This window comes from Vidua chalybeata, chromosome Z (assembly GCF_026979565.1).
Source record: "Vidua chalybeata isolate OUT-0048 chromosome Z, bVidCha1 merged haplotype, whole genome shotgun sequence".
NCBI classification, from domain to species: Eukaryota; Metazoa; Chordata; class Aves; order Passeriformes; family Viduidae; genus Vidua; species Vidua chalybeata.
In genome coordinates, this window is record NC_071570.1 from 19222619 (window position 1) to 19239899 (window position 17281).

Genomic DNA, 17281 nt, shown 5'->3' on the forward strand with positions numbered 1-17281 from the left:
TTTCTGAGACTGACATTCTTAGGGAATTTTTTTTTTAAAAAGCAAGTTTTTTGAACATAAAAATCCTCCGTTCTTATGGGCATCTGTACATATCAGAGGCCCATCTTGGGATGGTGACAAGATAAATTGCTGTGTTGTAAGAGTGGAGGAAATCTCACAGGATGCTGAACCACTGAATCTTTATGCTGTATTCTTGAACAAAGAACATTTGTACCCTGTGGTATATTTCACTAGCTCTTAAATGATATCTATTACACTATATAGTGTCATTTGTATGGTTTAGTTGTGTCTGCTCTATATATTTGCATCTGACATTTTTGGGGGTTTTCATAAACAAACAGACCACTTAGTGTAACTCAGGAGTCATACAACTTGCTACCGAGTTCAACACAATTCTTTTCCTTTCGAACAACTCATACTTTCACAAAGAAAACTAGGAAGTAGAATCTCAAGTTACATTCACAAATTTTTTTTCCAGCTTTATCTTAAGTAGTGCTATTATTAATGACTATTAGCTGGACCTTGATTCAAATTCATTGTATACATGTTTAATTGATGTTTTTTTTTCTCTCTCTCTCTTTCCTTCCTTGTCTCTTCTCTCTCTCTCTTTCCTTCCTTGTCTCTTTCTCCTTTTCAACAGTCCTGGTACCTGGGCTAGCTTGGTTCCTTTCCAAGTATCAAATAGGACACCGATCCTACCGACAAATGTCCCAAATTATGGTTTGAACATAATTGGAGAGCCTTTCCTTCAAGCAGAAACAAGCAACTGAGGGAAAAAAAATTAAAAGCAAAATTAAAAAACAAAAAAAAAGAAAAAAAGAAAAAAGAAAAGAAGACAGTATGAGAAAAGAATCTGAAGAAAGAAGAACAAAAATAGACCAGCAATTGCAGCTCTTACAATCAGTAATTCTCTTATGGTTGAAACTGAAATGATATACAAAGGGTCGATGATATTTCACTGATGAGTAGAATGCAGCTCCTCCTAAGTAGCCTTTGTTATATGAAGTCCGCTGGGAAATAGATGTTCTGTCTCTGACAATATATTTTAACTGACTTTCTAGATGCCTTAATATTTGCATGATAAGCTAGTTCTGTTGGTTTAGTATTCTTGTTGTTTACGCATGAGATCACTATTCCTGGTTATCTCACAAAACAAAGGCTAGGCAGTGACAGCAGAGCTGCAGGAGGAGAAGGGCCGTGAGCCAGCCATTTTCTTAATAGTCTGATTTCTAAATGTTTTAAAAATAAGCTCTGTAGCCTTTAGTTATCAGTATGGATTTATTAAACTTTGGCCCTTAATTCAGCCTTTTTCTAGTGTGTTATGCAGTTTGAAATTTTCAATCAGTATGAACACACAGGCTCTATGGAAGAAATGCCTCTACGCAGGTAAAAGTGTTATCTTCTCATGCAACAGTAAAAAAAGAAAAGGAAAAAAATAACATTTTCCCCAGTAAAGAAACACTTACAGAGGCAAGTGCAATTTAAAAATCATATCTAAGAGGTCATCGCTATAAGTCCTTCAGCCCTTGGACTCTAAATTGAGGGGATTAAAAATAAAAATAAAAAATTACTTTGAACAAACTTATTTTTCCCCTCAGTTTTTGAGGGCATTAAAAGGCATTAAGTCAAGACAAATCATGTCCTTGAGAATAAGAAATCAATGGAAACACAGCACTTATGTTGGTTTAGCTGCTGCCTCCACAGAGGGGTAGGATTTATTTATTTAAAGTTACTTGTTGCATCAAGAACCCATAGGGTTTACATGTTTCTGTAAAATCTACATCATAGAGACAAAGACATAGGCAAATCCATGTCACAAGGGCAAAGCTTACCGTTTACAAACTGGTAATACCAGGATGGGGATATGTTGTATTTAAATAATGCACTCTTAATGTAAGTCTAATTACAGGGTGCTGTAAACTTGCATGGTGCTTTCAGAAGTTAGCCTTGTTCAACAATTTTCACATATCGACAGAAATATAATGTGCATGGGCAGACATTTTGCCTCTATGTCTCTTTAAAAATTTAAAATACTCTTTCCAGTAATCCTAATTTGCACGAAGATATAATGTCCACATTACGTGCCTTGCCTTGAAATCTAAAAAATGGAAAAAAAGAAAAAAAGAAAAAAAGAAAAAACTACAAAAAAAAATTGACATCACTACACTTGTTTTGCTGCATTTATTATAATTTTAAATCTTTACCATTTTTATGACAAAATATTTTGTACTCCAGATGCGAAAAATGTGTGACATCATGGATTTTTTAGACAGTTATACATTTATCTCACATTTATAGAGCATATGATGGCTGTGTATAGTTGCCGCTTAAGAATTGTAATCGACCAGCAATATTTTCAGTATTTTGGTGTTTTTTCTATTAACCTTTCATGTTTTTCATCTTCCAATTAATATTGGGGGGAGGGGATACAAATTTATACGAATTATGCAATACCAAGTTTTGCCTATGTAGGTAGTGCTTTTAGCTGTATTGGTTATTATAGGTAAGTACATAGATTTTAAAAAAAATAATGTATGCTTTTTTTTGTTTGTTTTAATTGACCAAAGTGGGTACTGCTATTTTTGCAGTGTGATGAGGTCCTTTTCTGTACTGAGAGGTGGACAGGGGATTTTTTTTTATACATACATATATATATATTCTGGGGTGGGGGGGGAGGATTTTTAACACTTTACAGTGTAGCTGTGAAGCAGTGCACCCTTAGCCAGGCAAGGGCTGCAAAGCAACTGTTCTGCCTACTGTGACAAACTTTCAAATAGGTTCCCTCTTTTTAACTTCCCACCTGGGGTGCAAGCTGAAATCATTTCTGGATTTAAAAAATAAGTAATGAATTCTGTTGGAGGCAGACTTGACTTGAGGAAATTGTTTTACTTCAAGGTTTTTTTCATGAGAAAGAGAGACAGACAGAGGTCAAGACCCACAGTGAGATGAAGCCTTTTCCATTCTGGCAAAGATAATGCATCCTGAAGTGTTCATGTTAGAAAATGTTTTTAGCTCAAAATGACAAAGACATTTACTTTGTCTAGGAAATGTAAGTACAGGGCCAAAATCTTTGCTGGCATAATTCCACTGACTCCAATGGATCTGGAGCTGCTCAAGCAGAGAATTTGCCCTCCTTATTCTGCTTGTTTTTTTTTCCTATACATAATTCCTTTTATAGTCCACTCCCCTCTCGCCCCGCCAAGTTTCTTAATTCAGCATTTGAATTACAATTTTCAGCCTGGTTGGGCTATGTCAGAAGTTTGCAGTCTTCTCATAGAGATCAGATGGAGACCTCTGGGGTGTAGTGGAGGAGGAGTTTCTTTACGCAAAGAATTAGACCACGGTGGTAATAAAAGTGTGTTTCCAGTAAAATCCCATTTTGCAGACCAGTAATGGGCCTATTGATGGTGATCTCTTACACACAGGGGATCTTTGCAATGTATGGGTCAACACAGGGTGAAGTTTTCTTTAAAGCACAGTATTCTACTAGGGTAAAAGCAGAGGAGTGTATAGTCATGTGGATGGGAAAATACATCCCTTTACGGTTGTCTCTGTGTTTTGGAGGTTTTCTTACCCCGGAGCAGTCCCAGAGGCACAGCTCCAGCAGCAGCCACCCCAATGAGCCCTGGCCAGGGGCATACCACCATCAGTTCATTCTGGCTCCAGCTGAAGGGCAGTAAGAGCAGTAGTGGTGGCACATCCCCCTGTCTCCAGGAGGAGAGAGTGTGTAAGCAGGACTTGAATGGCTACAGAGATGGGAATTGTAGGAAAATAAACCTTTGAGATTTAGCTAAACTGGGAGAAAAAAAAAAAAAAAGAAAGAGAAAGATAAGACATAAAAAGAAATGTGAGGGTCTTTGGTTCTTTTTCAGAACCCTGCAGGAAGTCAATTTGTTTGCTAAGCACATGGCAAAGTCTACTAGACCCACGCAGAGTGCACCTCAGGTTCTGGCCTGGTAAAACAAAGTATGTGTTGTCCTTTACACATGTCATGATACAGAGCAGTCTGGGAGCAGAGTTGTGCTGGGGGCATGTCCTTGATTAGTTCCATTAACAAGGTGTTCCCTGAAAGCTTTTAATACCACATTGGGACAAAACTGGAACGAGTTCAGGCTTCAACATGAAATTTCCAGAATGGTGATTGCCTTTTGTAGGAAGATAGATGCCCTTAAAGAACTTACATATTTGTATGAAAAAAAATCTGAGCTTAAAGATGCACTTTTTTAGAGAAATAAAGTCATTTAAACTGTCATTCAACAACTGTGGGTTTTTGTTACCTGCCTCTCTAATAGAAAAGCCTGCTTGGAAGATAATGAACTTTTAATTTACTGTATGCTTTGTTTTAGGTTGGCTTTGTTGGTTCTTTTTTTTAAGCTCAGCAGTCAAAAGATTAAGATAAGATTGAGAACTCAAATCCAGTCTCTGGCCTCCTCCTTCACCAGGAAGTGTATTCTGACTAAATTGAGCCACCCCGTTCTATGTGCACTGTTCTGCCTTTATTTAAAGTTGCTTTGCAGCCCTGGCCTCATGGCTGTGCCACTGAAGTGTGTTTCCCCTGGAGTGACATGAACGCTTGAGGCTTGACTAAGGAAAAAAAAAAGGCAGTGAAGGAGACTGTACATAAAGACATGGCAAAAATATTAATTATAGCAATATAGTTGTGGGGTGATGTTCAGGTGGGCAGCTCCATTGAAAATATGTGAATGAATTTGTGAAGCTGCAAGTAGCAAGAAGAAAGGATGATCTTCTGACTAAACCGCCTACCTTGTAGACAGTAATTTGTACACTGTATAGTTTTGTTAAGAATTTTTTTTAATTAAAATACCCTTGTTTGTAAAGCTAACTTTTTAACAATTATAATGGAAATACATTTCCATTTTTAAACAAGAATATTCTTTGTTTAGAAACTGGACTTGGGTTAAAACTCTCCAGTTTCTTAATTTATGTATTAAAAAAAAAAAAAATCTGTCCATGTTAGGAGTTATTTCGCATATTCCTGTGCTTGAAAAGCACAGGTTACTAATCCTTTAAAAATGTAAATGGAGAAAATTATATTTTATGAAGGTTATTTTGTTGTATTTAGTATTGGAAAAGTTGGTTTTCAGAGCATTTCAAAATGTTGGAAGCACCACTGTCTTTTTTATTAGTATATATGGCCTTTAGCAAAAGTTTTTGTGATTGTTACATGATGGTATTTAAGATTAGGTTCACAGAGCTATTCAGGATAGGCAGAGAGCTAAAACAGTACTTAAGTCTCACACAGCTGTGTCCTCAGGGAGCAGAATTTTGGATTTGCAACTTGTAGCTTCATAAGGACTTAATGAAAGAGATTGCACAAAGACATCTGTGACACCAGAGTGTGTTCTGTACCTAAACCTAAATTATATGTACTGTGTGAGATTATGAAGGCTGCAGAAAGTTATCCCATATTCAGTGTACAGTTTTCACTTTTAATGAAAAAACTCTCTAATGTTGCTGGCAGTAAGGCCCCAAGCATGACATCCTTTATGGTTTACATGATCCTGTCAAGGTCTTTTGTTAATATTAACCAGCTGTATGCTCCTGGATTTTTTTATTTGGTTTCTATATAAAACTTTAGGGAAAAAAAAGACAGTAAAATCCCGTGCCAGCTAATCAAGTTAAACAGGAAAGGCTCAAAGCTGAATGTTCTTCTCCATGCTGAAGGAGCTGAAAACCGCCTCCTTCTTATTTGCACTTTCTGCTATTTCCCCAGTTTCATTAATTCCTCAAAATTGTGTGGGTGTGGTGGAGCACTGCAGTTGGAGGATAACATGGACCACTGATTTTGCCCTTTAACCCTGCACAATGACCTTTGCATCAGCCAAACTTATTGCCATGACAACTCTTTGTACTGTTTCCATGCCACAGCTCTGTTGGTCACGTTGTCAATAGTAAAGGGGACAAGTTGGAGACGGTCAATTTTTACATTTTTTTTTGTTGCAATTTTTTCTTCAATGGTTGTAAGTAGTTGTTTGTTTTTTTTTTTTACGATAAAAGGGTTCACTAGTTAGTACTCTTTAGAAATATCTGTGTGTTGCAATTCAGATGTATGTTGAATTTGTGAAAAGGGCTTCAGTGCCACTAGCATCATGAATAGACTAAGCCTTTGATACTTTCATTGCATGATACCGTAACAGTAAAACAAAAGGTGGCCTAAATAAATGGAGAGCAGTGTGAGCTAGTGACACTAAAGCCAGTCTTTGTATTACTGTATTTTTGACAGAATGATTTTGAAAACTGTGCTACAGGGACTGATGTGGCAAATGTATCTCTATATGCAGAAGGAAGTTTTTTAAGAAGTATGGCTTATTATGCATTTTTCATTGAGGGCATTGAAGTTGCATGGACTGATAGAAGTTGATGCAAAATGAGAAAGAAACAAAAACCAGCAAAATGTTTACCAAAAAAACTCAAACAAATGAGCAGTGCCTGTTCAATTTCACAGTCTCTGTTGAGTTCAGTTGTAAATATGTTTCAGATGACATTTTCTTCAAAAATAATCTCTACAACATTGTAGAATGTGAGGGGTTCCTCAATCCCAGGCATAGGCTTCTCAAGAGCTGCATTAGATTATGTCTTCATCAAGCTGTTAATTTGTGCTTATATCATATAGAACTTCTAGTAATCTGGGAAGAGGCACCTCATCTCAATGATATTTCTCTGAGAAAACTTTTGTAGGGCTGTGTGTTTCTTTAGATACATTTAGTACAACTGTAGGTGACAAGTAGTCAGTTATTGCTTGCTAGCTACATACCAGGGTTGATCCATTTTAAAACTTCTGGCATTTTTTCCCATACTGTAGGCTATAAATCCTGAAGGTTACATTTTAATTAAAAAGAAGGTGTGTGCAGAGTCTTTGTGTAATGAACCTTCACTAGTAGGATGCATTACACTACAGCTACTTAATTTTGGAATTAGGGCCCTCTGGCATCAGACCTGATTTTAGCCTGAGTGTTAACAAAGGTTTTTATTGTGCCTGGTTGGAGGATAAAGTGTTCTTTCTGGTACTTTTTTTTTTAGGTTACAAATGAACTCAACTGCCACAAGTTTTAAACTGGTGTAAATCAAGCTTGACTTAATGTGATTGTTACTGTTATATCCAGCCTATACTGCTAGCAGCTGCTCATACTGCAGTCAATTACTGGAAGCGGATATATTTCCTATGCAAAAACTGTTTAAACAATAAAAATGAGCTATGCTACAGACCTGGCCTTACGTTTTCTTTTCTGTCTCTAAGAGTCATAATTGGTAATATCTTAGAAACAAACCTTAAACCTTGAAGCCTCATAGCACGGCACAACTTATGGAATTCTGAGTACACCTGGTCTAGATTTAACATATTTGTTTGCACACATTTGGGCTTAACTTACTTACACTGAAAAAGGAGGAGAACAAGAGCAAAAGGAGATGCAATCAGGTAATCAACTCAATTTAAATTTTACATTTAGTTTTCACCATGTTCAACCAACCCTAGTAATTATACAGGTGATCTTGATGCCAAACTGATTTTTGCTTTTATATATTCTTCACATATATTTGTAGCTCTGTAGCTTATTACTGTATAACTATATAGATTTGTGCTCATAGTTTCCTATCCTATTCGACAGAAAGACAAACTAAATTCCTAGGCCCCTATCCTATCTTGCTTCTTCTGAGAACCAAGGTCAAGACACTGTCCCATAAACAACAAGCAAGGAAGGGAGGCTTCTGAAGAGGGCAGAACCAAAAGGGGGAATTACCTCAACACCTGTGTTTCTAACTGGGGATTCTTGTCAATTATGTAAATTTTCTAAACTAATAAAACTGTATTTGCTCTATGTCACGTGTGCATCTTCGGCATATTTTCGGCATGTACTTCAGCGTGTTGTGCACCTGAAGGGACCCTTCAAAAAAGGTAACTGCATTTTTATCACCTAATTGCATCTGGCTCATGATTTTAGGGACCAGAAAAATGCATCAATCTGAACTGCATCTCCTGTGATGTGAGATTAAGCATGATAGCAGAAGGTCAGGAGACCTCTGTTTTATTTTAATATTACTGATTTGTGACAGTCAATCTTTGATTTCTTAACCATCTTCATGATTCCATTTTTGTTGAATAAAAACAGTAAGATCCAATCTTCCCAAAGTACTTCCTGAAACCAGAAATCTTTATGTTGGGTCAAGATCTTTCAACTCTACAAAAGAAATTATTTTTCATAAGTGTGAATCAGATGTACATATGGAATGTTTCATTCAGTTCATGTTCTGGGGAATACAAAGTTTTCTTCTCAAACCACTAGGATTCCATAAACCAGTACCAACAGTTAACAAGTAACATGCATATGGTCAAAATACTGGTGGGATAATAGTGTAAACATTTAAACTGGATTATATATAAATAATCAAATTTTGTCCCACAGTGAAGTGAAACAGCTCTCCATATACTTAAAGAAAAGTATTCTTCAATTTCAAGAGCATAAGCTTTATCCAGCTGCAACCAGTAGTGTGAATTTTTTTTTTTAATTTTTCCCTACTGTTTTTTTAACACAATGACCATTTGTTTATTAAATGCACTAATTTTTCTGTGAGAGGCCCTTTTCTGTGTGTGTGTCTTTCAAAAAAAAAAATGTCAGGCATGAAAATTTAGGAAATTCAAATGATTTTTCCTGCTGGGGTTTCACTGAATGGTGCCATTTGGCCATGATTTGAAGACTATATTAAGGCCCTCAGGTTTCATGTTTAAAGCTCCAAACCAGAAAACTTTCCTGAATAATCCAGAGACAATTAAGTTCAGCCCTGCCTCCCCTTTCTGATAAAAAACTGCCCTACTTCTTCAGCCCACTGCAAAGCATGCCACTTATGAAGTGTGCAGCAATCCTTCATGACTTTGATCCCCCACTCTATGCATGCCAGCTCTACGGTGACACTGATGGAAATAGCTGGAAAGAGAATGGCAGCTGCCTGAGACTGCCAGTGCCACAGCCAGGACTGCAATGCCATGCTCAAGATACACAATACAGCGTCCTAGAACACCAGTATGAAAATAGCAGGAAGGAGAGAATGCAAAGAGCATGACTTGCAACTTTGCGGTGATACAAAAAGAGGAACACTCCTAGTTCAGGCCTTTCTGCTTTCCCATTTACAAGACTTCTGAGAAGAAATGGACAAACATTTGGTTTTTTTCCCAAGTCCAGTGTTATTTTTGTGTATTTTCCCATGAGCATAAAAACTATAACTGAAAAATAACATTAATCTTGACACCAGATCCAAACACATGCACAAGCAACAAAGTAGAAGTGTGCAGTGCCACCACAAAGATTTTTGCTGCTTAAGTCATTATGTAAAGTTCTGAAATCTTTACTATATCTGAGTTTCTTTTTTAGTCTTAATTTCTATGCTGGTTACAGATCTAAATATGCACAGTAAAACTGTTGGTCGATCAGCTTCTGATTTCTTGGGTAATTGTTAAAACAAACATTGTCTTAGCATCTTGCTTGTGAGCCTTGACCCATGGGCATCCATTTCTTTGGGGATGTTCCTCTGACATTCTGTTTCTTTGGATCTACTCTCCTGACTGCTAGGGGACCCTTGGGAGTGTTTAACTGCCAGTATCTGAGTCACATCCTGGAGTGTCTATGAACACATGGAGGCTATTGAAAGCTCAGGACAGAACCAAATTTTGTCTGGAATTTGCTGGAGGGAAGAACATTGCTGCTATCCAGGTGATTCTCATGCACTTTGTCACATCTCCACTCAAGAGACCTGCAGCCTAAAGTCTTTCTGGTAAGGTAACTACAAGATTGTTTCACAGGATTGTTTCATTGATAGGTTATATCTGTCACCGCAAGAAATGGTAGAACTATGTCCACTAAGATTTAACAACAGAGTCCAAACTAAAGAAAACTGTTGGCGTTGTCAGACTTTGGCGACATAAGCAGGACCTAACCAAGATCTTCATTAGAAGAGGTATCCTACTTCTGCCTGGCAAATACATCTTTAGAGTGTTCACCAGTAGTTTATTTAAGTTCCTTGACATGAAAGCAGCCACTATCACCCACAAATGTTGACAGACTGAGCTGCTGAATGCTCTAGAGAGCTGAGCAAGCATTCAAGTGCGTCTTGAACATGATTTACCTTTTATGGGATTCACCATTGTGTTGTACCCTGGTCCACTTTTCTTACTCTGTCATATCAGTATGTTCTCCAGACAAAGAATGGAATGAACAAAGTTACACAACATTGAAAAATATGAAACTAAAGGAAAAAAACAATATATGAGAGCTATAAGGACACCACCAGTCTTTGATATCAACATTCTCTTACACTGGGTGTCTGCACATGCTGTTATGTGATATCTAAACAGAACTTTGCTGCTTTAAAAAAAGAGGGATTGAGGAGTGGGTGGGATCTCTCCTCTGGAAAAACTGACTGATGCCACTGGGAGTCAATGAAATCCTTCAATTGATTTTTAACAAATCTTATTTAAAAACACCTATATTGCTGCCAGAGCACCTTAATTAAGGTGGACATGTATTTTTTCCAGGCCTTAATATGCATACCTTTTTTTCTCCTGAGGTGGGTGCCTTAGGGTGAAAGCAGATGTTCAAAGCAGAAGTAATAGTTTCTGCAGCTAAGATGATGCTCACTACTAAAACAATTGTCTCCATTGGCTATAATTAGATGCACTGCAGCTGCCAAAACCAGCACACATTGCTCTGGGCAGACAGGATGATACACTAAGGGCTGGGGCAGGGGTAAGAGATATATCTCTACATAACTGACAAATCAAGCTCTGCAGCACTGTGAAGCTGGAGCCATATCAATTGTACGCAGCTGTCTATTCAATTTTCAGAAACTCTCTGATCAGGTAATTGCTGATGTTTCAAGAAACAAATGGTACCCTCAGTTAGAGTGCTGAAATGCCACACAATGCAATGAGGTCACCCAAGGGTAGGTGGGGGCTTTAGTACTTAAACACTTTTCAGGCGTTATTCTCATTGTAAAACACCTCCCTCTCAAATTATTTGAGATTGAAATGTTTCCCTCAGTGTAGTTTTCTCCTGAAGTACACTGGAAAAATGTCACAGCTACTTATAGTAGATTTGTTTCACAGAGCAGAAAACACTGATTTGTGATAACCATTAGAAGCTGAGTGTATTTTCTGTTTCATGGAGACAAGAATACAAAGATAAGGTTGGGTTTTTTTCTTGGTGATGTTTTGGTGTTTTTCCTTTTGTTGCCTTTTTTTTCTTCTTCTTTTTAGGTGGCTTGATCTCCTCCCACCCTCAGTCCCTCCTTTAAAAGGAATGTGATATAGAAATTCACTTGTATCCAATACCTAGTATGTTAGTTTGTTTTTACTTTGAACAGAGAGGAAGACAAACACCACAGTACTCATAAAATACACTTAGTGATAAGAAAATTAACTAAATATAACAGGATGCCTCTAAGACTCAGAGCTTTCACAAGTTGGAAATATTAATATGTGGACTGTAGAGGAGTTAAGGCACTTTGGAGGATGTGAAAGTGAGGTAAGCAGATCATGCAAAAAAATTCCTGCAATCAGACATTCACCTGCTAAGCTTCTTTACTTAGTGTCTTCTGGGCATGCTAAGCTAGCATCACATTTACAAATGTGATGTGTCTTTACGAGTGCCAAGATCTCTCTGCTCAGGAGGAGACAACAGCAAGAGCTATGGGGTCCTGGCAAGCCTGGACTGGTGTATCAATAGGAAGCTCCAACAGTATCTGCTGTGGATAGCATGTTCCTTTAGGATAGTGGCTTTCAATCTTTGGTCCTAAGAAATCTTGGGGATCTTTGGAACACTTACATAAAGAGTGGAATAGGGAAGATAAATCGAGTGATAAAATGATGGCCTTCTAGTAGTTAGTTTTCCTGTCACATCATTATGTTTTTAAGGATAAATGCAAGACCCCTTCACAGCAGTTTTTATATTTATAACCCTTCTGTTCAGACTTGTGATGTTTCAGCAAAGAATAATGTGAGGAACAGAAACCCCTGCTATCTTATACATTTACAAGTTAATTCACTTTGGATTTTGATAATTGTTCAGAGTGTCCCAGGAGGATGATACTAGGGTAAAACTAGAAAAGGAGCAGTCTTGTCCTGTGCTCAAGGATGAAATTTGGCTTGGCACAGCATCTCACTGTGAAACATTAAAACTCTCTATTCCCAGTGTTCTAGGGACTGAAAAGATGGACAACTGACATATCCAGACTAACAGTTGCCTTCATAAACAACTCCTGCTGCCAGTCCTGTTCTTTTCTTTCCACAGGCTCACAAGGTTCTTCTCCACTTTGCTCAGTGAATCCCCTTCTCTTTACCCTAATTCTTTACCCTAATTCTTCAATTAAGCCATCTTCTTCTTCTTGCCTTTGCCCTAATTCTTCAATTGCTAAGGCTCCTTACTTACCATTCCCCACTATCTCAGCCTGATGTCAATCAGAGGTTCCCTCATGCCGTGGGTCCTTGTCTCTCCTAAGGATGAAAGGTGGTAGAGTTGGATCACTCTGTCCCAAGGAGGGAGGTGGCAAACAATGGGTGAGAAGGAGCTCAAGAAAGATTCCTTTTCATCCCAGAGAGCCATACAGGGACAAGTGAGCACCAAGAGCACCTGCAGAGATGACAGATATCCTATCCTCTTTTCATCTCCAGTGGCAGCAATTCTGCAAGAAGTAGCTATACCACAGCGACACTATATCAGAAGACTATCTCCAGTCTGACATAAGGTTGGCTGACCTCATGTCTCAACAGAAGGTGAGACCTGCTGGGCTCAGTCATCTCAGAATTTAATCTTCAGATAAAGGTATATTCTGTCTTGGCCACACTTAAATCCAGTTTTTAATGGTGACTATTAAAATAAATGAACAAAAGCTGAGAGTCTGTGGTAGCCATGTGTTTTATTGCTGCGGCTGGATTATTTTGTCTCTATTATTATAGAGACAGTCAAGTGATTGTAGTATTTTAAGGAGAAACAATTTCCCTTTTATGTATTTGATCCAGAGTTGCAGTGAAAGCAAGAAAGCCTTAAAAAGACGGTTGAGATATGCTGGTAGAAATAGCCTTGCTGAAGGGCTTTGTTAGGCATGAGTGGAGCAATGGGTGGAGAGGTCTGGTCCAGAAGTATCCAGCAAATGGAAAATTCCTGCAACTTGATCATAGTATAAGGCAAAATTCTGATTTTGAATTATGTTTTCTAGCAGTTAAGAGTAAAAGAGTGGACTGGGGACAATCTATCAAAATAAAGGAAAGACTGGTATAGAAAGGGAATGTTTCAAATTAATGGCATCTAGAAGCAGCTTCAAGGATGTCTTCACTCCCTGTTCCCTGGGACAGACAATACCTCTGGGGCTCTGTGCTTCAGTCAAGTCCCCAGGCTATGAAAACAGGGAGGTGTGAGCTGGGCTCAGGATCCTGCCCTAGGACCAAACTGTGCTCTATGCTTGCTGATAAATGCAGCACTCTGGTAGGTCCCAGGCGCTGTACTACAGAATCTATAGGAGATTAAAGGCAGAAATATTAAAAACAGTCTATAAGCAGGAGCTTAGTCTCTAATGCCTCCATCCAGCCCGGTCTAATGACACCAAACTTATGTGCTCTGCTCTTGATCTTGTATGCCAGTGTTCAGGCGCATGGATAATATCTGTACTTGGGCTGAATTAAAAATCTACTTTAAAGAAAAAAATGCAGGTATTTCCTGAGGGGCATGGGTCAAATCGCAATCATTATCATTAACTCTTAGTAAAGGACAGAGCGGATGCTGAAGACTATAAAGTTCACATAGACTCAACAATGTTTAATGTTGTTTCATAAGAAAAAGTAGCTCTTGAAGCCAATATAATTTCAAAGTTGTGTTTTGAGAGCTAGGCATTGAACTTTCCAGTTGATTTGCTGATAAAATATGCATGTGTGTCATCAAATGCTTAATTGTGAGTGCTCTCATCAGAAGCACAGTCTACTGAAGGATGATTTCCAATAATCATTTTCAAAATGAAAGCCCATGGAGGCTGAAAGCTGGAATAGCCAGGCTTTAACCTTCCTGTATCTTTGATTCTATATGGTCAAATAGCATAACAGCACTTACTTACTTTACAGGAATTTATGCTCCTAGATTTCACTGAGGTTTCTAGGTGTTCCCATTCATATAAGTAAGAAATTACTATTACAACCTCAATTCACATTTTTGGAAGAACCAGGTTTTGCTTGTAACATAGCTTGTTTCCACAAAGTTTGAGTGATGAGCAGTGCTTTCTCTCTCTGTGGAAGTCCCTCAGCTACATTAAGAGTTTTAACAGATCTCAAATTCTTCAAGCTGAAGTTTTCTAGCTTGAGTGAAGGAATCAAAATCGCTTCCTCTGCAGTCAAAGGTTTCTTGCAAGTCAGAAACCTTGCAAACAATGAAAACATTTACCTGTTTGCCTTGGCTCATGGTACTACTCTGCTTTTTTTTGTTTCTGAAATATGAAAAACCATCTAATTTCCACAACTGGTCTTTGATTAAGCAGAAAGTCTCACCAGCTAAGGAAATAAATAGAGGGATATTATTTCCAGTGATGTCATTACCTTAGCAGTTATAGGAAAAAAGGAAATATTAATGACTGCTGCTCAAAGCCAGAGCCTTTGCATTGCTAAAAATGTAGCATTCAATTGTATTTTAGTGCTGAGACTTCCTCTCTGAGAAGGAATTTGGAAAAGTGCAAACCTTTGCCAGTAAAGACAGCCTAAACCAACTGAATAAAGAAATCTGATACTTTGGAAAAAGACAAAAAGTTCTCCTGAGAACTACGTAACTCCATATATGGGCTCTGTACCTGGGAGTTCACGACTGAGATGCCTGATTCAACATAAACAGTACATTATCTCCACAGCAGGCTACTGGAAATGTTGAACACCACATGCAGGAATAATTGGAGAATAAAGTTCCCCAAGCTGAGTTTACAATTTTTTTACATTATTCCCATTTAATATTCCACGTTCAGTATTAAGTTCTTTCTTTTCAGCTAGTTCAGTGATGTTGATTATACTAATAGGCAAAAACTAATTCTTCAGCTGGAGGAAATGTTAACAAATTAACTGATTATTGGCAATCCTTTGCACAATTTGCATGATCTGAATGGTTCCGTTTCCATTTTGATTGTACATTCAGAACCCGGGTGAAAGTCTTAGTTCCCTTACCAAATACCTATTTAATGAAAAAGTTCTCTAAAGTACAGCTTCATTGAAAGGGATCAAAATTTAAAAAGCTGAAGAGATGCATATCTGGATGGCAAGTCAGCTCAGAAATGAATTAATCGTGTCCTGTACAGTGGTGTTGCATATTGCAGCTGAGGAGCTGCTCTGAGAGTGTAGCAGAGGTGACCTGATGAACAAAGCTGCAGGGCAAACATTGTAAAGTGAATATAGGAGCTGCTGTCAATAAAGGGCAGGAATGTACTGATGAATTATGGCCTGGTTTGCCATTTAGAAGGATCAATTTAGAGGGATCAAGAGTAACAGGAAGAGTGCTCATGTTGGTTTTGCCTGATGTTTTTCCATTGTTTTGCTGTAAAAATCTGCAAATGAGGAACCCACCTGCTAGATGGGATTTGGTGTCTAGGTCAAAAGGCTGGGATAAAAAACCCAAGCATTGTCTAAAAATAATTAAGAGGTGCCTTTAGACACTATTGAACAAGCTGTTGCCATTTTTCAGTCTGCCTGTGTATGTCATTTTTTGTGAAGGAATTTGTATGCTGCACAGAGTGCAAAATTTTTAAAATCATATATTTTTGCCAATAATGTGCTCAGAGCCAACCTCATTTATTGCTGTTAACATGCGTAGCATGAGTTGCAACTTCTGTTCTCCTCATTTACTATGTGTTTTTTTTTGCCTTAACACTTAGAAGATATTTGTCTTCTGATTAGGTTTATGCTGACTGGATGTGCCTTTTTCTGCTAGACAGCAATTAATTAATCCAGCACAAAAGAAGTAAGAAATTTAATGATGATGATGATCTAACAACTAATTTCACAATCACCTTGCAAGACTTCTTTTCTGACTTGAACACTTTCATGAATAATTTAGTATTTCAGTCCTCTCAAGTGGAAAGAAATTAATCTGACATCTTCTCTGATGAATCTGAATGCTGTGCTTCAAAAAACCCCAAAAGCCAACCGCAAGAACAGCAACAATACCAAAACAACCAAAAGTGAAAACCATCCCAAAAAACAAAAACAAGAAAGGAAGGGAAAAAGAGAAGCTGTCTGCTAAAAAGATGTACAAAAAAGGAGAGATGAAACATGACAAAAAAAATGATAGAGGGAAAAAAAAAAGATATTTAAAAAGTAATGTGGTTTAGAGGGCCAGATACATTAGGAACAAAGAAACTCTTGCAGCAAAACAGGGCCATTACCAAATGGAGATGATGAAAATTTCATAATGATGCTGGAAAGTCTGATTCCAGAGAGGTGCTCCTTTAAAGGTATTCCTATTTGCAAAGAAGCAGGAAATAGTCCCTGTATGTCATCAGGATGTTGAAATGCTTCTCAGTTCTTTGCCGAGGATAAAGAGCAGTATCTGCAAAGCACAGGGCCAGAGTGGGGTCCTTGAATAGAGTCAAAGGCTATTTGTATCTGCAAGTATATAAATATGGAATTGAGAGTAGATGATATTTAGGGTCCCTTCTAATTCAAACTATCTTATGATTCTATGCAATATGTTAACTTAAAAAAATATTAAGCGCTATAGAAGTTCCAAAAGCCCGAAAAAATGTTAAAGTTTGAATGGGTAGTTTAAAAAACAACCATATCATAAAAAGTAATGAGAACTGAAAAAATCCAGACAAGTTACTCATAGAACCACAAAATCATTAAAGTTAGAAAAGACCTCCAAGATCATCAAGTCCAACCTTCAGTTGCCCAGTAAACTTTATCAAAAAGTGCCAAGTATACTTGTTTTTTTGAACATTTCCAGGATTCTGCTGCTTCCCTGAGCAGCCTATTCCAATATTTAACCACTCTTTCAGTAAAGAAAGATTTTTACTAATATTCAATATTTCCTAATTTCCTACTATCCTGAATCTCCCCTGGTGCAACTTGAGGCCATTTTCCCTTGTTCTATAACTAGTTGCCTAGAAAAAGAGACTGACTGCCACCTTGCTACAACTTCCTTTCAAGTAGTTCTAGAACACAGTAAGGTCTCCCCTGAACCTACTTTTCTCCAGACTAAACAACCTCAGCCGCTCCTAATGAACCTTGTGCTCCAGACTCTTCATGAGCTTC

General features: G+C 37.8%; 1 protein-coding gene across 7 annotated transcripts in view; it reads left to right on the plus strand.

Moving 5' to 3' along the window:
• NFIB (nuclear factor I B) overlaps window positions 1–17281 on the plus strand; it is a 189739-nt gene that overhangs the window by 163285 nt on the left and 9173 nt on the right. For 3 of the 7 annotated variants that reach the window (XM_053932902.1, XM_053932903.1, XM_053932905.1), the window contains one exon: window positions 641–7224. The exons of 1 other annotated variant lie outside the window; for it this stretch is intronic. In XM_053932902.1, the coding sequence (XP_053788877.1) occupies window positions 641–770 (130 nt within the window). In that variant the 3' untranslated portion in view covers window positions 771–7224. Of the gene's footprint in view, window positions 1–640; window positions 7225–17281 lie in introns of those variants that run through there. 3 more of the 7 variants (XM_053932904.1, XM_053932908.1, XM_053932907.1) reach the window with 2 other exon arrangements.